The sequence below is a fragment of the Diadema antillarum genome, unplaced genomic scaffold, assembly GCF_040938485.1.
Source record: "Diadema antillarum isolate AM-2024a unplaced genomic scaffold, OU_Dant_1.0 seq00001539_RagTag, whole genome shotgun sequence".
Lineage (NCBI taxonomy): Eukaryota > Metazoa > Echinodermata > Echinoidea > Diadematoida > Diadematidae > Diadema > Diadema antillarum.
In genome coordinates, this window is record NW_027272270.1 from 195691 (window position 1) to 218213 (window position 22523).

Genomic DNA, 22523 nt, shown 5'->3' on the forward strand with positions numbered 1-22523 from the left:
ATAAGCAGTTTTCCGAAATTGGTCAAATGGATGAGAATCTACAGGTGGACCGTGACAGAGGACTAGTGCAGGAAAGTTCGTTGATCTTTGATCACTATAGCCCACAGTTCGTCATGAGCTGGTCGGCCCTGACGGGACTCTGGGCGATGTGATAGGTATTTTCTGTGATGACTCGACGTCTATCGATGTACGAGTACGTACAGTGTTTGGTCTTGAAAGAGACTAAACTTCATCAAGAGCAATCTTCACGAGTGGTTTGAACCTTGTCGATCGTCACAGATTTGATACTCGACCGATGACAGTTTTCACGAGGATAATAGAAGGCAAATGGGGGGGGGGGGGGCGAGGAAAACACAGAGAGGTAAAAAATAAAAAGGAATAACAAGAAATACAACAGATCGTTCTTAGCCCTATATGTTCAAGGTACCGTTTAGTGATTGTGAATAGAGTGTTGTAGAGCGAAATCCCCGGGGAGGTACGGTTCCATATACAAATACCACCTCGCTTTCAAGTACATTTGTATGATAAAAATCACCGTCTCTCTGTACGTGATAATAATGATTACACACTCGATTGCGAGGACAGTATTCAACGCAGACTTTGCTCCCGTAACGGTGACGTCACTGATAATAACGTGTTTACAATAACGCGGTACTACAATACTTTGAGGACACGCAATCGTAATTCATATTGCAGAGATTTTATATAGGTGCACCTCAGTATTACGTAAACAGCTGTACCTGTTACAAGGGAGAAAACTACACTTCGCCGTATAAAAGTGAAGGAACATGAACAGTAATTCGTAAAAAGTTGCCTTCATTTGCGCGTCTATTCAAATATTCATCTGGTCCTTCGTTGCATCTTCTCTCGGATCACAAATTCTGCAGAAATTTACTAGCTACGCATATAGGAAAGCATGGAAGTGGAGATCTTTGGTTGGGCCATGCCACTCTCGTGGTTCTTGCTGCTTGCAGCGGTCATTCTCTATTTCGTGTAAGTAAATTGCAGATGGCGCACCTATTTCCCACATCACAGCAGAGTAATGTAGATCATATGAAGTACTTGGATGATTGGATTTATATAAATGTCATGCTTTGAGAATGGTATCCTCTCTTCATGAACTTTACTTTATCATGACCTCCTATGTAGTTGTAGCGACTGTCATCATCCAATAACTGTGTTACTGTGTGTTTCGACTTGAAATTATGCCATCGCCACCCACCCTCAGTTTTTCTACTTGGTGGTGAGGCTGTTATTCTTCCTTTTCTATTTTTCTCTTTTTTTTTGCGCGTGATTCAAAATCTAAATTACAAACACCTGTTACTTTCGTGCACATGGCGATTTTGCTGATGACTTAATTGCCGATGAGTCTTTGCAGTAGATTATCTATATGTATTATCAATCCAAGAAGTAGAGTCGACACAATTTATAGGTCTCAAAAAGATTTTTCTACTCTCCCCCTTCTCTCGTCTTCTTCTCTCCCTCCTTCCCTCTTGCATTCGCACAGTCTGTATTTCTGTCTCTCTACCTGTCTCTTTCACAGACACACAGACACACAGACACACACATACACCACACACACACACACACACTATGTCTTTCTCTCTCTTTCACTGCATGTAGTATATTTTATGTGTGTACTTTTATCCAGTACTTTATAGGAACATGATAGGAATATTAAAGGACCAGACGAGCAAGTCAAGACAAGAAATGAAACCTCTGCTTAGCTGCGTCACGCCCATTATTAATGTTGCATTCATATTTTTAGTTATGGCGTCATAATTTCATTTAGATGTAAGAGATATACTCATACTGATATAGGCTACTTGACCATTAGACGAGGCTGAAATAGGTTTATCTATATACTGCGCGTGACCATAATGGGTTGCAAGAGCCGTGGAAATTTTTGTTTGTTTATTCGTTCGGGTTTTTTTTGTTCGTATACTGTATTGATTGATTGGTTGGTTTTAAAGGGCGGACTGCGGGTCAATGGTATACCCCCCCCCCCCCCTTTAGAAGGGAAGAATCAGGACGGAACCTTCTAAAATAAATGGTTTTCCTGGGCACTTGATGGGGTAATTTTTTAAGACCTCAAAAAGTGTATGTGGGGGCAGGGGCTGCAGACCCTGTTCGCTGTCATTGAGACATGAGTGCAGAAAGAGATGCATAATCCCCTTAAAAGTGCAGTGATATTATACAGGATTTCATGAGGATCAAAAGATTATTTATTCTCGAAGGGATAAATAGGAACGGCGAGTAAGGACCCCAAAAAAAAAGAGAAAAATATGTACAAATGCAATGATTTATAAGTACATGTAACCAAACATTAATTTTGCCGGAGCCATTCTATTTCCTCTTCCTCCTCCCTTCCTTTTCTTCTTCTTCTTCATCATCATCATGTGATTATCTTTTATTTTGCATTATCACTAGTAATAGGAAAACGCACTGCTATTACTTTCATCTTTACTTGCAACATAAAAATGCTTTTTCATCCCTTACGCCGCATATTCTCTAGTTATCTAATGACAGCGGTTGTCTTTGCCCGGTAATGTGTCCTTGCATTGCCGGTTTGCGGCTTTTGCGGGAGACCGTATTATTTTCATCACTATACTTTCGTTCCCGGTTGTTTGTGCATGAATATACCGGGAACATGATTGTATCATGTGCCAGTGTTAATATTTTTATCAGTTTAGGAGACACACAGGTTTAGAACAAATTGATGATGTTGATTCTAGAATGATACAATTTTTTGTTTGTTTGTTTGTCAAGGAACAAAAAGGCAAAATTATCATTATCATCTTATCATTATTATCATCATTATCATTACTATGATATGATGGTGATGGTGATGATGATGATGATGATGATGATTATGTTTAAATTTATTAAGATTTTGTCAGAACTAAAAATTTAGAATAGAAATTTCTCTTTTTTGCGCCAATCTGAGTCAAAATGTGCCTCAAATCTCACACACAAACCTATGGACGAGAAAATAATGAATGTGGCATGCAGAGTATTAAAAGTTAGATGATCCATTGTCGATCTGAGTAGCTTTACTCTTGTTGTTACGAGCTCATGTAGGAATAAAAAGAGGAAATTACTATGAAAATCTTTGTGACCACATGATCCGCTATTTGCAACGACAACGTCAAATCATGCTGTCACGCCCACTCTCACGTTTTGCATGTCGTTCCGAGAACCATGGCCTAATTTGGAAATTGCTGAGTCAAGGTTCAAAAGGTGCATACTTATCATCTATTCACCGCGTCTTCCAAAGGAACGTGTGCATAATAGGAAATGTAAGCACGAACAAACGTGCACTATGACCAATGAAGGAACACTGAATTATTAATGATTATTGTGTGTACTAAAGAAATCCTGCAGAGAAGCCTTGGCTAGGTTATCTCTGCCTTTACCACTGTCGAGATGTTTGCAGGCGGTGTGAATAGCATGTTCAGATCATCCTGCATGTCGAAGGGGGTCAACCAAACATTTTTCAACTAATTAGGAAATGTCAAGCTAAGAATAATAATAATACTATAATAATACGATACATTTATAAGACGCTTAATACAGATGTTTCCAAGGGCACAATTTAACGGAAAATTATTATTCTGTCAAGTCTATGTATTCTTTCAAGAAAGCTGTAAAGACAATGCTGCTTTCTGGATATCAGTGATCTTATAATGTCATTGCAATTGTATTCCCTCCCTCGTGGAATTATCGCCGTTCTGAATTTCTTGCGTAATGTTATGTAACCGACCATGACCTGTAACTGTTCACCTGTACCTCGGTAAGAAAATACTTTACTATTCAGTAATCCAGGTGATCTAATTTTGTGTATTTGCGAAAGCAGACAGACCTCTCCCCTCTCCTTTCTCCTATCCTATCTCTATGCAAGTCATCCCTCCCCTATTTTCCTATATACACTGTATTACGTATTATGTACGAGGGCTGCATGCAAATCAAGCATTGCTTAAGCTGTAGCCCTTCTGCGTTATTCATTGCATCGCTGATATGTTCTTTTGTACATTGTAAAAGCAATGAAGAAACTGTATTGCTGTATAGGTAATGAAGAAACTTACTTTGTTAGCAACTAATGTTTATGTATATCCATTTATATGTATGGTACCATCAATGTATATGATATATATGTGCATGTATCTGCATGAGCAATGATATAATGCAGGAACCAATAAAATCAAATCAAATCAAATAATAAAAAAATGCTAATACAAAAATAAAGAATATTCATAAAGATACAGTGTATAAATGCGATAAATAATACTGTAAAATCTGTAGTTTGTGGTCAGGTTTAATTTGCTTTTATCATAGCTCTCATAACAATCTAGCTCCGGGACCTGATAAACTGTCATGTTATGTAGACTGTATCTTAACTGTTACACGTGCAAAATACAAATTCTTGTGAAAGTCAAGCTGTTCGTGTTCATGATTATAATAACACCAAACTATTGATCACTGGTCTATGCTTTCCCTCTCCCCTTCAATTGTTCCATCGTACAAACATTTTGTGTCTGTCTAGATACATCCTCTTTGTCTTATCTTAATTGGTGAAATTCTATTGTATGTTCTCAAGCCATTTTTCGTGTTTGTTTTGTCCATCCATCAATCACACACACACACACACACACACACACACACACACACAAATGCAAAACATCTTTTCGCCTCGAGGTTGTCATCCTATAGTCTAGCAAACTATATTGATGAGGTCTCCTTCACATGTACCTTGGTTTACCAAATAAAATTATTACGTTCTCTTACTTATATTACTAACGCGAAATTATAGAAGTATTCCTTTAAGTATTCTTCATCATATTTTGATGAGAACATTGTTGATTTGTCTAATGTACAAGTGGAAAAATAAAGCAAACTGAAACAAACTTAAACTTGAAGTGAAATCGGTATAAACAGTGTCATTAAGTAACTATCCTCGTATGGTATTTCTGAGTTGAGAACATGACAATCTTAGTCGATGTGATACGGATCTCTGGAAAATAGGTATGGTTGAGTGTAAAACTCGATGCATCGAGTCTGTTTGTCCACAGCCTAGCGTTTCGAGAGTCATGAATAATTACTATGAGGCAACGTTAAAGTGACTATACTTACACGATAAGTTGAAAGAGCTGAACGTTATAATCTTGTACTGTTGGTCTTGATGCTATAAATTCGTCGTAGATGCTTTTTATCGAATGTAACCATGGCAACTGGGCACATTTCCTTCGTATCACTTTCTTTTCTCCAATTAAGGTACGACACGTGGTGTCATACGTACTGGCGTCGGAAGGGCGTGGTCAGCGAGTCGGCCTGGCCTGTCATTGGCTGTATGAGGGAGTTTTCAAAGGTCAGTTACGTAATATAATGAAATGTATTATACGCATATATATATATATATATATATATATATATATATGATAAACATATATATACGCTATATTTATATACGTTATTTCATTTTTAAGTCTTTTAATATAATCTTAAGATATTTTGCAACAAAGGAATTGCTATGTACCATCGACTTATTGGATATGTCTAACCTGACATTTATAATAGTTTGATTCTCTCTCCCACTCTCTGATCAGGGCATACCGCAAGTGTTTACCAACATGGGCAAGAGGCATGGGAAGGTATATGGGTAGGTATAACAAGCATGCAGCTATACACAGACAGTGATATCGGCCTAAGTCTTTATGACCACACAATACGGCTCAGATCTGGTTAAAATTAGGGGCACTAATCAAGAAATTGTGTGCAGCCTGTACCTCATAGTCCGAATCTGCCCTCTTTTGATACGTTGTCGTATCTATATGCATTACGTAGGCCTACTTGTATGTAAACGTTGTACAAACGATTGCCTTCCATAGCTGCTCCGCGAGAGGGGACACTTGTCCACAATGCAATGCAATGTAATGAAATCCAAATGTCTGCGGCTGCTCACGAGCAGATACTCATAGCACAAAAGAAATGACGTCATCAAAGTCTGAATCGCCCAAGTGCAATCCGTTGATAAGAAGGATAAAGGACTGGTTATGACAAGCATTAAAAATGACGCATAAGTGAATGATGAACGATGGTGGTCATGTGGTAAGAGTGATTGTGATAATTATTATTAGAATTATATTGATTAAAAAAAAGGCATCTAAATGACAGAATAATGGTAATACCGATAGCAGCAGTGATGCTTGTAATGATATTCAAAAAAAGAAAATGTTGATTTCATAGCAAATTGATGTCGAAAGTCCCCTTCGCCTGAACAAATTGCATGCAACACGGTGAAATCAAGTTATCTTTAATCAGAAATACAACTGTTTAAACACCGAAATATAGGAGAACGTTAAGGATATTATACTGAAGTCTGGGTGTGAACATATTTGTATCTATGTTTTAACTGATATTTTTTATCTTCTTTCCACTCTTGATACCTCAGGTTTTACAGTTTTTACGATCCTGTGCTGGTTATTACAGAACCTGACATGTTGAGAGATATCATGGTCAAAAACTTCGGAAATTTCCACAGCCGAGTGGTAAATAATTTCGTCATTTCCAACATCTTCTTTAACTTTGCACACATGCAAAACACACATTTCTCTGCAATTCGCACTTGCACTCTTCAGTAGCACAGCTTTCTAGTCCCACGGCCATCTCTAGATTGAATGTATATGCTTACGTTTAGGTTCTCATTTTCATAAAGCACTAGCTTTATATGAAAGTCTGCGGTTCTCTTCTCGTCAGTTACAGTTATACCCCCTCCCACACACCGTACTTTTGCTTTCAAGATTGTTAAGAACACTCGTATGTGTTTCAATTTACTATTATAAGATCACCCTTTGTATAAAATTGCTCGTTTATCATGTATCAAAGAATCTATAATTTCATGTTGGTTTATCCTGAGATATACAGAAATTAACTAAACGTCAACTTAGCGTTGAATGATTTTCTGTAAATGACTTGTAAGGTGAAGAAGGTTCATAATTTGCCTTTTACAAGACTCATTACGTATGTATTTGGGCTTTTTCGTAAAATCGCAAGAAACACAGACATTCCCTACAGTTTTGCCTATTTTCATAATCTCCCTTTCTGATTTTCATAACGGTTCTCTCCTGACGATGAGTACAGCGTTTTCCTCTGACCAACAAAGAGTTCATAGAAGGCGTCGGAACCCTGGAGGGCGAGCGATGGAAGGAGGTCCGCAACCTGCTCACGCCAACTTTCAGCGGCTCCAAGATGAAATTGGTCAGTCACTAACGGAGCTCACCTCCGTATACGTGTGTCAGGCGAGCAACTGCTGCTCTGTAGAGCTCGAGGAGGGCAAGGCTTGCGAAGCGGCACTCCACGAGCGCGCTCCTCATTGGATAGCAAAACGTCGGCTGATGTGGGTCTATCGTCTATAGGAAAATAAGCTACTCAGTATTTCATTTTACAGAATTACAGACTACCATGCAAGACAAGCGTTTCTCGAACAGAAGAGAAGTATTATGATGGCTCATACAATAGTAAACCACTGTAACATTAATGATATGAAGAGCTTGTTCGCAAAAACCGATAAGTCCATTTTTGAAGATTTTGAAGTACGGTCTCTTTCATAAAGTACAAAATAATACCTTTTAAATGATATATTGGTCACTACATATAAAGGTATATATTTGAAGTCATGGTCAAAAGAAGCAAAGATTTTCTTATTATTCTCTTTATTTTTCTTGACCTTTTATCGGAAATATCTCCATTTGGCAAATATGGACTTATCGGTTTTTGCGAACAAACTCTTCATATCATCACTAAATGCGTCTCCAATCGACATTTACACGCACGTCTTTACTATTTTTAAAAGAAAATCACATGAAGAAACTTGAAGCCTTCTCATAAAATCCATTGCTGTAAGTGGGAAGCATTCATAGCTGGTAAATTACACCGGTAAGGACACAATATTTATGATGCAGAAAATTTTCATCGGCTGTTATGATGAAAATGTCACGGCGCTGAACCTAATGCGAGGTGGTGATAGTGTCACCTCATCTACTTTGCACGCGTGGTTGCCACCAACATATTATACCCTGGTCCCGCAAAAACATATCATATCCTAGCATTCCGTAACTGCAGCATTACATGTCAATTTGATGAAACGTTGGTAATTTTGTTGGTTTGGAATTACCCCTAGTTTGTAAAGTGACTTTAACAAGGAGTGGCGTTGCACTTCACATAAATATACGATAACGTGCCGCCGTGTTCAAAAGGGCATTAAGATTCAGTATATAGCGCACTACAGGAGTTATGAGAATTGTCTGCCTGCTGAACTTTGCAATAAACATGGACGAATGGATCGCTCATTGTGCGAATAGAATATACAGTTTGTAATTATTGTGCAATCCATGACGAGCGCCGTGAATAGAAATTACCCAACCATAAAAGGCTCCGTGAACTCTACAACTCTATCATCTACTTTTCAGCATGTTTATATTGTATCCATGTATCTCAAAAGGAGGTGTCTACTTTAGAGACCAGTGTATTGTACCTTACAACGGCGTGTTTGAATGAAGAAGAAAAAAATGAACAACTGATTCACTATGAATACCTAAGGCGCAAACGGCTATCAAAGAAATCAGCGTGATGCACTTTATTCATGGTGACAACGTGTGAGAAATGAGCAGTTTTCTGTCTGAAAATAATCTGAAAAAAAAACAATCTTTTAGACTTCAAAAAGAGGAGCACTTCATTCTATATCATTCCAGCAAGCGGGGAGCTAGAGCATCGGATAGTGTCTCAATGCACAATTCAAATGTCCACAGATTGTTGAAAAAGCGGTGAGAATCGCGGGTTACATACCACTGTGCATTGTAAATGTAAAGCGATTGCAATTCTCTCCTCCTGGGTTTTAGTTAGACATTCTTGAGTGTGCAAGATTCTTTTTTTTAATACAATTCAGATAAAATTTTCATTTGTGGGTATAATCAAAATTGCGTAATGCAGCGATTGATACTGTTGCCCACAACAAAGCAGGACTTGAGTTTGTATGGCTTTTTTTCTTTAAGTTATGTATCAAAACATGTATATGTGCCAATAAAATTGATGAAGAAATGCATGAATTAAATCAAATCAAACCAAATCATGACATTCGATGACATCACTCAAGACGACAATCATTACCTATTTATCGTCTGATTCGTTGTAGATGTCTTCCCTGGTGAACGACAGCGCAGATAACCTGCTGAAGAACATTGGCAAAGAGCAAAACGACAAAGGATACATGGAGTGCAGGAAGTAAGTTTGTGTGTTTGTATGTGTGTATGTGTGTGTGATGTGTGAGGTATTTCAATTTCAGTTTCAGTTCAATTGTTCTTTTAATTTCCATCCAACAAAAATGTAATACAAATACAAAGTTATACATCTGATAAATCTTAATTATTGTTAACAATTTTGTAAGCGGTGTGAATCAGAAAGTTTAATACAAAATATGATATATTAACGAATAAATGTAAACAATGCATATTTTCAAAATCTTCAAATTCTTCAAAATCATGCAACAACCACTTTGGTTATAATATTAATGAAAAGATAAGAATATGGAGGTGGGGATTATAGAAGTATATGCGTATAGTTTATACTATCGGGCTAAAGAAGACAGTATGAGGTGAGAGGGGGTAGTTCAGTTCAGTCAAATTTATTTCGCTTTTTCACAATAGAATGATTATATAAACGTAAATCTCACTGTCTTTAGTGACAAAAATGATACATGTAAATTTATACAAAGAAAACAATTATTAACACTACAGTAAGAATACATTACAATGGTTGCTAAAGTAACAAAAGTGAAATAATTGTCAATATTGTGTGGAGGAGAAACAAAGTTAACGTAGATGCTGAGTATGATTCTCCTTTTAACAAAGCTATTAGATATGCATATAAATCAATTCAACTTTGTATCTTTTTTTAACTGCAGATTATTTGGCGCTTTTGTAATGGATACCATTGGAAGCTGCGCCTTTGGACTGAACATCGATTCTCAGGGACGGCCAAACGATCCATTCGTAACCCACGCCCAGCGAGCCTTCAGAATCGATCAGAACAGCCCCATCTTCGTCATATCGGGTAATGACAATCGATATCTATACATGGCATCAAGCTATGATCTGAAAAAAAGAAGGTTTATCCTCGTTCATTATGGCCTGTATTTCACTGCCATATCAGTCTCGTTATATCAGAGTGATGTGAGCGTAGAATCGTATTGCACATTATTATCATTATTGTTATTATTATTATAATCATTATCATTATTATTATTGTCACTATTATTGCATAAAAGATTCATTGTTTTTGGAAGTATAGGTGAAGCAGGACTGTGTATGTAAGAGAGAATGGTGATATTCCATCATATTCTGCCAAGCAGTCATCACTTGACCCGTTATCTCCAAGAAAAAGTATACGTCTCATAGATCTGTTGCTTGACATATCTGATTAAAACAGTTATTTTGTTGTTCCAAATCGTAGACTCGCATGTAGTTGTGTCAATGTCTGTGATGTAGACTTGATGAGAATGATACGCGTAATAAAAGGCACGAACAGGTTCGACGTAAACCCGACAAACTCATCACGCCTTGTGAGGTATGAAAAGACCCAGTTATTGCATCCCTCAATGCTAAATCAAAATGTGATTTCCATTTGTTGTTGTGTATTGTCATTGTTGTTGGAGACTCTTTCTTTGTTACGTTTCCAGCCATGTTTCCATCAATTGGACGCCTTCTTGCCGAATGTGGTTACGGCTTCGTTCCCCGGGACGTTGTCCAGTTCTTTTGTGACGTCACGCTCAAAGCAGTTGCTCTTAGAAAACAGACCGTGGGCGCCGTCAAGAAGAAGGTTGGTTGTGTAGTCATATCTTAATGGACTGCCATTTTGATCAAAATAGCCTTTTCCTTCTTCGCTTGGTTAGTTGATTGATTGATTGACCCATTGACTGAGTCCGACTGACTGATTGATTGATTGATTGATTGATTGATTGATTGATTGATTGATTGATTGATTGATTGATTGATTGATTGATTGATTGATTGGTAACGTGTATGTGAGTGTGTGTGTGTGTTTCTTTGTTCTCAAAAATCATGTCAACAACTTTGGGTATGACGGACGTACTACAGGAGCCCCAGAAGGTTTCTGTGTGTGTGCGGGGGTGGGGGTGGGAGGGGTTCAAGGTGTCACCACCCCCCCCCCCCCTTCTCAATTGGAAGAATCTTTGCGCGAAACCATCTTTTGTGTTTGTGTTTGGGGATCGCAATTTTACCCGCTCTTATTTCAAAAGCCAAAATTTGAGGGGCTTTCAGCCCCAGCCTCCCCCTCCCCCATCGACAAAAGACACTGTGTTTTGATTTGCGCATGTTCACACATTCAGCAGCATTACGACAAAGTCAAAGTTCTGAAATGTAGTGAAAGTGCACGAGGTAGCATAGCGATAAAATTCATTAGTACTTTTATGCCTATATTGTGTTCTCTTCTTTTTCCTGTTTTCCACCATTTCAACACTTCTCAACTTTATTTAACAAGAGCCCCTCTGTGACCTCTTTAAGTCTTTTCGAAACAGTTACATAGAATTCAACTATCTTTTTTTCTTATTTTTGGCCAACGCCTCCCGAAGCTCTTTCCAGGTATGCCGCGACTTCGCGACGTAGCTGCACACCTGAGAGAAGCGAGGGTAGCGATATTTAATTCTCTCATTTATGTGACTTATCATACTTGATGTCCAACAGCTGGTTGATTTCCTTCAGCTGATGCTAAACGCCCAGAGTCCCTCCAGCGAAGTCGACCAACTTCCCGCTGACGAAAAAGATGACGAAGACGACATCCATGCCGACATCGAGCGTCATCACAACATGGAATACCACGCCAAGAAATATGCGCAGCGCATTCAGCTCTCTGATACGGAGCTCATCGGTCAGGTGAGACTTTTTACTTCCGGGTCACGTGACAGCCCATATTTACAATGTCCTACAACCAAATGCACTGTTAGCGTGATGCTGACCTGCCCAAAATGTGGTTTGTTTTTTCAGTTTACATGGTTTTTTTTTTATATCTCTTCCCGATGGAAGTTGTAAAACATGAGAAGACGTTTTGACACTGTTTAACACTAATCAGGCCGGGGGGGGGGGGGGGGGGGGGGAGAGAGGGCCGGATTGTAAAACATGAAATATACGCCTTTGAGATAACGTACATATAACTACATTACTAGATAATAAGGTAACAGTGTGGCTTGTGAGAAAAAAAAATCCAGAAAAGGAGCTTTATTCGTGCTCAATTCATCATGCAATCATCGTTGCTGTTGAGGGCAATATTGTCTATCTTTTTTTTTAATCGTCTTTGATAGAAGATTGATATTGATTGAGAGGTCTATAAATAATACGTTTAGTGAAGTGAAGTGGTCCTCCCACATAACACCCACACGAGAAAACGCGGGTAATGTAATGATACTGACCCCTCATTGTTAGCCACATGTGACTAACAATGGTAACCACATGGAATCAAACATGCACATTGTACCATTAGAGTAGAAATAAGAATATAAGAATAAGACGACCATCAAAATAACAATTCTGTCCACTCTCGTAATGTTGTAATTTCACCATGTTTTAGGCCATGACTTTCTTCACGGCTGGATACGAGACTACCAACACCTTGTTGGGGTTCGTCTTCTATCTCCTCTCCACTCATCCCGAGATTCAGGAAAAGTTGATCGAGGAGGTCGATGAGATGACGCCCTCTCGTGACTCGGTAGGGTACACGTCCATAGCCACCATGCCTTACCTGGATCAGGTGGTGTGTGAGACTCTACGCCTCTATCCTCCTGCTGCTGTGTAAGCGGATTTGTTGGTCTATTTCTGTATTTCTATATACATCTTCAAGTCTCTTCAGCACCTTTTTATCTGTCTAGAGCAAAGGCAGACACCCCCACCCACATACATATATTGAACTGCCAACATAAAATGCAGAAGTATAGTATAAGAGAATGAAAGGTACAGATACCTCTATTGCTCTTTCTCGCACTCTTCTTCTTTCTCTGATAAAAGGAATGACTGTGGTTATACCCACATTTTATTTAAAACAACAAAAAGCTAAACAAAAAACAACAACACAGCAACAGTCCTTGCATTGCCCTTGTCAAGAGTGAACACGAATTTAAACAGTAAATTAGTGAGTTTTGTTGGAACAATCGTTGACAGTATAAGTTGACAGAGACTGATGAAAATAATCATGGTTGCCAACAGAACGAACCGTATGTGCCATGAGACATTCACGTACAAGGACCTGACTATCGAGAAGGGCGTACAGGTATTCATCCCGATCTACAACATCCAGCGTGACGGGGACTACTGGGCCGATCCGGACAAGTTCGATCCAAGCAGGTATATCGGTGGAGGTTTCCAATCACGGTTAATTAGAACGTATAAATTGACGTGAAGAAAACCAATGATGATAACGATGATGATATAATGGCAGAACAGTGATAACATTATCTACACTATTCGAACAATGATAGTTTTTTTATGACAACCATGGCAGTACTAATAGTAAATACCCCAATGATTATAATACCAATGCCATAACAGAAGTAATAACATGATGAGAAAAAGGAAAAAAATGCTCGTATTATGATGATGACATCTATGATGCTGACATTTATTACAATATTATGATTACTCTTTTTCCTTGCAATTTGTAAGAGCGCTGGAAATTCGAAAGTGAAAACAGTTTTCGTCATCACTTCGGAGAAAAAAAAAACTACTTTAGATCATTCAAAACTTTACGACCAGTCGCGTTAAAAGTTAAAAGAGTATAAAGATCTTCTACCGTTCACCTGACGTTAATTGAAACCATCGTATATTTTACAAATGAATTAGATTTTCAAAGGCCAACCGAGAGAAACACCACCCGTTCGCCTGGATCCCTTTCGGTGCTGGACCCCGGAACTGTATCGGAATGAGGTTTGCTCTCATGGAAGCTAAGATGGCGATCGCTCGTGTCCTCCAGAAGTACCGCTTTGAGACGTGTTCACAGACAGAGGCAAGCATACCGGTTGACTTTAAATGTTAATTGACTACATAGAAATACGCAGTGATTAGCGATACTGCTGATTCCAGGGGAATTGACTCGGAAACCTAATAATTGAGACACTCTCTCGCCATACCACTCGATCAGCCAACGCTGCTTCATTTTTTAATCATTGGGAATGCATATCCTTCTTAATATGTGCTCTCATATCTTTTCTTTTTTTAAGATTTGATTTTGTCTGTTGCATGGAGAAGAGTAATAACAAGTTTGACATGTATAGACACGATTTAGTACTCATCATTGCGATTTGTAATTCAACTTTTGGTTGCAACACTCCAAATTTCAAATGCTACAGACTAATGCTACTATAGACACTTTACTCTACCGCTACAGCTATCAGCACTACACATTATACATACGCAACTTTAGATCAAACCACAAACCTGATTTAATTTGTATGTAATGATACACAAATGAAGTGTAATAACCACCATTTTCTTTGGTAAAACTTTTTTTCCCCAGATTCCCCTGAAGCTGGGGAATAATGGTTTCCTGGCCCCTCCCGACGGTGTCACCCTCCGGGCAGTGGCCCGTAAAGATGCCGTCTTCTAGATCCACGTCCTGAGTCCGGTTTCTGCTGTGCAAGAAGGAGGAATGGGAGGAGGAGGAGGAGATGGAGAGGGGGTGGAAGAAGAAGAAGACGTAAACTTCAACCAACAACAACAGCAAGAAGAAATAACAGCAGAAGAAGAAAAAGATGAAGAATTACAACTCTTATTATCAACTATCAGGGGATAACGAATTTTCACATCCTTTCTGTGATTGTACAATCAATCACTTATCAATATCAACTATATCACTGTCACTGTCAACAGCAGGAACCATATGTATGTTTGTTTCTTTTGTCTGTTTGTCTTTGTTATTGAATAATCGTGTTTCGTTGGTACGATCGACATCTACGATAACGAACAATCGAGCGCGGTCTTGATGTCACGAAATGGATAGATTGGCAGATTACTGTTTACATTTACACTACATTTACCAGCCTTTAGTTTATTCTTGTAATGTCTGAAATGGTTTTGGTGTATAGGAAATCTTAAACCCTGCAGATTTATTAAACATTTTGTTGCATGAGTTAATCAAGACAAAAATTGTAAAGTGCTGTATATTATCATAAGTAGGCCTACGTAGGCATAATGATGGTAATTAATTTCATCTCTCCCTTTCCATCAATGCGGTTAATTAAACCATTAGCAAATTCAGGCCTGTATTAAAAAATATTTGCTATATGGGTCTGCAACATCTAGTCTCACCAACGAAATTATTGCTGCTATTGTAATTTCCTATAAGAACGTATTTGATTTGTCGTTATTAGAGATATTATGTATATTATATAAGTTGCATTGTATACAAGTGTGCCTTGTGTATTTACAGGCGTTTTAATTCTTTAAATAACCTTCTAATAGTGGAGTATCTTTTTTAACAGACAGCTTTATCAAATTGTTTATTGGGAAACAATACATACAATTGTTAAATGTGTTATTACATTTAAATTGGATCAAAATGATTTTTATTCAAAGTGCTTCCAGATATGCAAAATTTCTAGTGTGTATAATGTATGAACGTTCGAAGCAAAATACCAGTATCGGCACCATAGAGCGTCTCTGCTAAATATTTTTAAAAGATATCATTTAAAACGTTTATAAGCCTAATTTCATAGTCCTTGTTTGTCGCCTTTCATAAAGCTTTTATTTACATTCGAATGTACTGATAGCATGTCAGGACATAATGTGGTCGTGTCAAGATTTTGTATTGCCTCAAATTCTATTCTATAAACTGTGATTGAATCGCATTCCATAGCCATGTCTGATTTGTGAATTACCTCATATGTTTGAATTGGACGTCAAACATGCTTCCTTGAAGTCTGTTTTAGAATAGAATGAACTTTGGATAAAAATAAAGCAATGTGTATAATAGATCTGAGTGAAGCTGAAAACAAAAATAGTTTATGAAATTTTGAGTCTACAAGTGTGAATGGAAGTGTGAATGGAATGAAATCCGATGTGTCTTTTCAATCATTATAAAGATTTCATTCGCAGTTTAAAGCACTCGGAAATTTTACAAAAGAATTTTATGATTGCGTTGAAATGACGATATCTTTGATACTTAATGTTTTGTTACGCAAATCCCAACATGCACTTAAACAAACGTATAAAATTTTAAGAAATGTTGGTGACCGTCATCTATAGGATAAAGAAAAAGACTATAGGGTTCTTTTTTACTGTGTGCTTTCGGACAGTGATTATTATTGTTTCCCTGTAATATTTTGAGTGCATGATGAAACTTTGACAGGATTATCAAATTCTCTAGTTCTGTAAAGACAATTTCCTCGCGTATGCCAACATCATAATGTTTTCGTATTGAGAGAAGCGCTCACTCTGTTTTTCAAGATTTTCTTCCCTAATGGTTTCCCATGCAAATAAGAACCAACATAGCTATGTTATCGCCATTATGCATTCGGTTTCTGCACTATACATATATTTCATTTCATTTTTACTTTACCATATCTAAATGGAAATTGCTATACACACACACACACACACACACACACATATGATAGATGTTTGGTGGGAAGGAAGCTCAGGGGTTGGCTAAAGCTATTAGAGTAACAAATTCGTTAATAGTCACGCTCTATAATCCAGCCATACATGAGCAATTTAGAACTACGGCAGCTATAAAGTTTCACCTTTTAGTTACTGTAAATATAAACGCTGTTACTAGTTACTGTATATAAACCACATAGGGCTCTGTTCACAACTTGTGCCTTGGCCTTCGAGAACGGATAGCGCATAGCGGTGTCTCCGTAGGCTAAGAAAGTTCGATGCAAATAAAGCACTTAGAATGATGAATCTCATTAACAAAGCGGCGATTAATGGTGCAGGACGACGCTATGCGCCCTGAGTTGCTAGTATCCAGTCTACAATTAAATGAATCGTCGATAACTTATCGGTGAGTAACGAAGGTAGAATCCCTCTTCGTCTGGATGGGGAGGGAGAGAGCGGGAGGGAAAGATGGGGAGTTGGGGTGGGGAATGGAAAGGAAGCAAATAAACTATTACCAGGACAAGCAAGTGTCCCCATGTAGACCCACATCCAGAGTTATTGTCCCCCTCTGTTCATTGCGGCAGTTCGATGACATGGCTGTATCTCCCAAATTGTATCTTGCATGGAATGAAAGTTATTACAGTATATGATATAATAAACAGGTGCATGTATGTGTGTATATGTTTACATGACTTATATACCTAGTTAATTTGCTCGGTAAATAATATTCTATGTTCATTTTGTCAACTGTAAACGATAAGCTATGCACACTTATCCCTTTATGTTATCAGAGTTAAGCCAATATTTGTTATTATCGTCTGTATGGGCGTTATGGATATGGAATCCAGGGATATCATTTTGGGATTACAAGGTAGTTCAAATAGAATTAAGTGTGTGAATGGTCTGATAACTTTAGTAAAACTTGTGGAGAACAATTTACCTTCGACGGAAGTGATACAGATAGTCGCTTTGGACTTCAGGAGGAGAGAGGAATACAAGAAGGCAAGCTTCTGTCACATGAAGATATTATATAAATATTTGACAATTTTGAGACGTTTTCCTTCCAAAGGTTGACAAGTAAAATATACTGGTTGACAGTTTCCTGTGCGTTAATCTCTTGTTTTGATTTATATTGTCTTCAACCATTTTATGTCTGACCTCCTGTTTAGTGTCTATTTTCATTTATTTATTTGTGTGTGTGGGTGTGTTTGTGTTGTGTGTGTGTGTGTGTGTGTATGTGTGTGTGTGTTTTCGGATTTATAGAAATAGTGATAATCAGAAAGGTTTTATCTTTTGTGATGGCAGTGCATTTCAAACTAATGAGTGGTAATTGGAAGCATGTTTGTGTGGGGTGTGTGTGTGTGTGTGTGTTTGTCTGTTTTGCGTGCTGTTGCATGGGCATGTGAATGTGAATAAGGATGTATAGAGTGTGTTGTGTGTGGAAAGGTTTTGTGTGCACGGGGTGGTTAGGGTAGTCGATAGGCGAGAGAGGCATAATCTTATAACGAGAGGGTAACGATCAAGTTGGTGCTTTTTTACAAGGACACACAGAATTTTTACTGTTTTGTCAAATTATCAAGAGGATGTGGGATAGATAGGGAATTGTTTTGAAATACGGATTCCGTTCGATCAATTGTATTATTATGTGTTATTTCTATATGTTTTTATTTATCTGTGTATACTTTTGTGTAATGCTTATTTGCATGCTTTTATTTTGCGCGGTCAAGGAGCATCAATAGCCTGGTGGCAAAATCTCTCATCTCTTTGCATAACCCTATGAAGTGGTCCCAATTAAAGACCAGCGGCATCGTAACAGCGCAGTTGAATATGGGCTAAACGGCCGCCTCGTCTTGATAGAGTATGAAAATGAAAACATAACAAGCTGATAAACAAGACAGAAGCGCTTGCGGTAATTGCAATTTGATCCACGTTATTACGATGAATAGAACTGAGGTCAGATATTCATATTTGTGATAGTGTCCTCGACAGTCTGACTTGTATAAGAATGTTAAAAGAGTAACATGTTCTTTTAAGGAAATGGAAGTATATCGTTCACAATTACAAACACAGTGGAATAATACTGTTCAATTTTAAAATATAAAGTTTATTGACCGCTTCATTCACTATGCTTACAAAGCTGGATAATATATAGCTCTGTAAATCTATTATCTAGATCACACCGTTATCTATTTCTCCCACTGTTACCATGTTCACGCCACCTATTTCGTTTATTTCATTTTAAACTCTGAATCATCAGAGTGTAATACATGGCTTCCAATTTAAGCTGAGATTGAGAGATCATTTCTACTTTATGATCGAATTGGCTTTACTAGACATCATTCATTCATTCATTCATTCATTCATTCATCAAGGCAGCATGAAATATGAAGTATTTTTGAATACATAAAATATGGGATTTCATCTTAGAATATTGTGCATATTATCTTTGACCAAAGGGAGACGAAACAAACATGCTGTATAAAGAATGCCTCTTTTACATACCATAATTATACTGTATATTACCATGGGGTAATAATTCGTCGTGTAACACGGCAGTCATCTACTTCCCATTACGTAAATTTACTGTTTAGGAAATGAAACTTTTGGGCACTATTGTCAGGAGCGGAATCCCAAAACATTGAAAAAAATTCAAGAGAAAAACCTAATTTGATATCTCTTTCTTCTATTGAACTTTGAAGCTGTTATTATTCTAAGCTGAACATATCTTATTACTGAACCTGGCAATCACGTATTCCGGATAGAGCTTTACGAAAAATTCGGGCTGCGTCTTATACCTGTCTGTCAAAACTGGTGTTCTCTCGAAAGTCACTTTCTCCATAGAGGTGCTAATCAAGATTAATTCTAACAGGATCATCAGCCCATTTTGACAGTCTAACAAGCTTACCTTATCGAAGATTATCAAACAAACCTGTTTCTTGGGGCCTATTTCTGATGGTCAAGTCGTCAACAAACAACATGTTTGCCGAACACTCCCCACGTCAACAGTCCTCCATTCATAGACCGGTTCAACGTCAACGGAGTGTTTCCGTTTTCTCTTCTTTGAGATGCTATTACTGGTGAAGGACCTATACCCCAAAACGATGATTACTCATCAACTGATGTGGGTGTCCGCGCTATCATGTCTTCTTATCGACATTGGTTTATTTCTTTTTCAGATTGCACACCTAGACAAGAAGGACTACTAGCGCCAATTAATGCGGCAACCATTTTCTTTCATTTTGTTAAATGTTTCCTAAGCATTTCATCAGCAGTTTGACAATTTTCCTCAGTTTTACTGTACTTTCAGGGGGGGGGGGGGATTGTGTGCGAAGAGAAAGTGTGATATTCATGCGACATTTGTTTTTTATTCACTTTGTGTATTTGCAATGCTATACTGTGATATGCTCAAGCGGATTTTAAACGATGGATTAAAAAAGAAATAGACTGTTACAGAAGTGACATCACAATCGGAGTTGAGATAAGACAATCTTGAAATTCTAAATTCTCCACATGTTTTTACACAACCGTGATATTACTAAGAATCACATAATTGTGCAAAATCATATGGTGATGATGTCATTTCCTTTCCAAGATTTCAAAAGACTTTTCTTCTAACGTGATATCAAGAAGAAGTTAGGCACCATATACATTATTCAAATTCCGTATCAAATTATTTCAGTCTGCAAGTAAGGCAGCAATGACGACTTTCAGGGACAAGAGGTTTGAGTTGCTGAATAATATTGACCTAAAACATGATTGTGATAACATTATTTGTGTACAAATTAACCATCAATGGGAGAGTAATTGTGATGTGATTGTGACGTCATCGCCTCTCCGGGTTCTTGTATGTGGTTACTCTCTGTCGATCGTTGTTCCATGCATGGGCATTCACTTGAAACCTTAAAATTCCATCACTTGCTAATGTTAAGTCGGATTTTAATGAAACGTACACCATTCTGGGTTTTGTTTAATATGAATAATTTTTTACTAAATTATTACATTAAATGTGGACATTGCGTGCTTTCTAGTAATATCTATAATGAAATAATGAAGTACCTTGACAATTACGACCACTTTGGTTTAGTCTTAAGCGTTGATAAATTTTGTGTCTGAAAAAAAAAAACACCTACAAGACACATCTTTCCATTGGAATCGTATAGAAAACCACAACCAAATGAACATTTTGGTTGTTATAAGTTCGCTGAGAACTTTAGGACCCCGACAAACAAGAATACTGGGAAATGCACTCTTGACATAACGGCAAACATCCGCAAACTTTACATCGCTCATTATAGAAGGAACTTCAACTAAGAGTTTGACAAACATTTGCCCTTCCTGAAGAGAACTTGTACGACAAGTTTAAGGTTAAATCCAATTGTCGCCAGCTCTTAAGCAATATTGTATCTTTGCAAGGACTTCCGGCCATCATTTTACCGTTCCGTCGGTTACCATAGGTACATCATGCAGGTATGGAAAAAAAGAAGAAGTTTGATGTACTGTTTGACGGCAGATTGACACCTTGAGCATTGACAGGTTCACGACGGAATCTTTGCGAAAACAAAAACGAAACGAAATAACAAAACGAAACAACGAAACACTCAGACCTTTTTTTTTAATGTAAATGATTATTCGTTTTTAGGGTGTTGATTCAGGTTGTTTTTTACATATATTCGAAGTTTTGGTATCTTTATATCCCTTATTTCAAGAGCCACCAAAGTGCAGCTGAATAATTCTTGGGATATTTGCCTTTTTGTTTTGTTTTGTCTTTTGTGTGTATTTTGTCCTTTCTTGCAATTTTGTGTATAATTTCGAATGGTATAGATTTATTCTTAAAATGTAAATCTTTTATTGCAATTTGTAGCCTCTTCATTTGTAAAGGAATCGGCCTTGATAAGTCCTATTTGGTCTTTTTCTGATTCCCACACATGCTAACTATATCTGTTTGCAACATTCCCTTTGTTTCCTATGTAAACGTAATGTGCAATATGTTATGTCCGTGTACATGTATTTGTGTTTTTTATACTTTTTAGCATGTGGAATAAATAAAATTGAATTGAATTGAATTGAATTAAAAGAAAGTGTACCTTCTTTAACGTCAATGCGATTAAACATTTTCAACCTACAATATAAGACTATGGTTGATGCTAGTAATAGTAATGACATAGGTATGTTTGAAAAGGTAATCTTCAGAAACTGATATAATCATGAACGAATTATACTCCCTAGCTTTTAACCCCAGCAAACTTCACCCCTTTTACTTCTATCACTGAAATCATGTTTTATTTTGTTTGTTTATGTATAGTGATAGCAAACCAGAGTGTCTCCAACTCAGTGTAAATAATATATTATTATTTGTCAAGACATTGAACTAAGGCTTTCTACTTTCATTTTATTTACGAAAATACTCGTTGGTTGAGAATGATAAGGGCGTTAAGTTGTCACTGTATAAACTCATATAGTGTTCAAGACAACTTAACGCCCTTCTCATTCTCAACAGAGCATCAACAACAATATACAAATATAATTTGCAATCTAGAAGATCTAAAGATACTATCCCTCTGAAATAAAAAATAAATAAAGGAGGGGTGATTAGACACAAGGCAGCAGGTACATTGGGTCACCGTGCACAATGTGACAAAAATTTAACGGAATAATAACAAGTTTATTGGCTTAGTAGCGGCTTTGAACGAGACTATTAATTCATTCATCAAGTTCAAATGTATAGGCCCTCGTGGCAGCCTTTTTAATCCTTGAAACAGAAGCCTCGAATAGGTAGTAATCCGGAAACTTGTAACAAAGGGGCGCGAATGACTCAGTTGTTTTTGTTGGGATTATCGTCGATGGTGGAGTAGGATTACCAAAGAACAGTGA

At 37.5% G+C, this 22523-nt stretch overlaps 1 protein-coding gene across 1 annotated transcript; it reads left to right on the forward strand.

Annotated features, from left to right (window-relative positions):
- Positions 1–679: 679 nt before the first annotated feature.
- LOC139710539 (cytochrome P450 3A6-like) lies at positions 680–14661 on the forward strand. Its single transcript, XM_071622473.1, has 13 exons — positions 680–993; positions 5272–5365; positions 5604–5656; positions 6449–6545; positions 7138–7254; positions 9188–9276; positions 9956–10104; positions 10730–10869; positions 11754–11942; positions 12634–12854; positions 13266–13403; positions 13899–14061; positions 14572–14661. The coding sequence occupies exons 1-13, from the start codon at positions 917–919 to the stop codon at positions 14659–14661; spliced, it is 1617 nt and encodes a 538-aa protein (XP_071478574.1). The 5' UTR covers positions 680–916.
- The last annotated feature ends 7862 nt before the right edge of the window (positions 14662–22523 follow it).

Excerpts from the sequence above, each read along its gene's own strand:
- LOC139710539 (XM_071622473.1), top strand. The coding sequence starts at position 917 with ATGGAAGTGGAGATCTTTGGTTGGGCCATGCCACTCTCGTGGTTCTTG. Across the intron at positions 994-5,271 it reads GCGGTCATTCTCTATTTCGT|GTACGACACGTGGTGTCATA; the intron begins GTAAGTAAATTG and ends TCTCCAATTAAG. Across the intron at positions 5,657-6,448 it reads AGGCATGGGAAGGTATATGG|GTTTTACAGTTTTTACGATC; the intron begins GTAGGTATAACA and ends TTGATACCTCAG.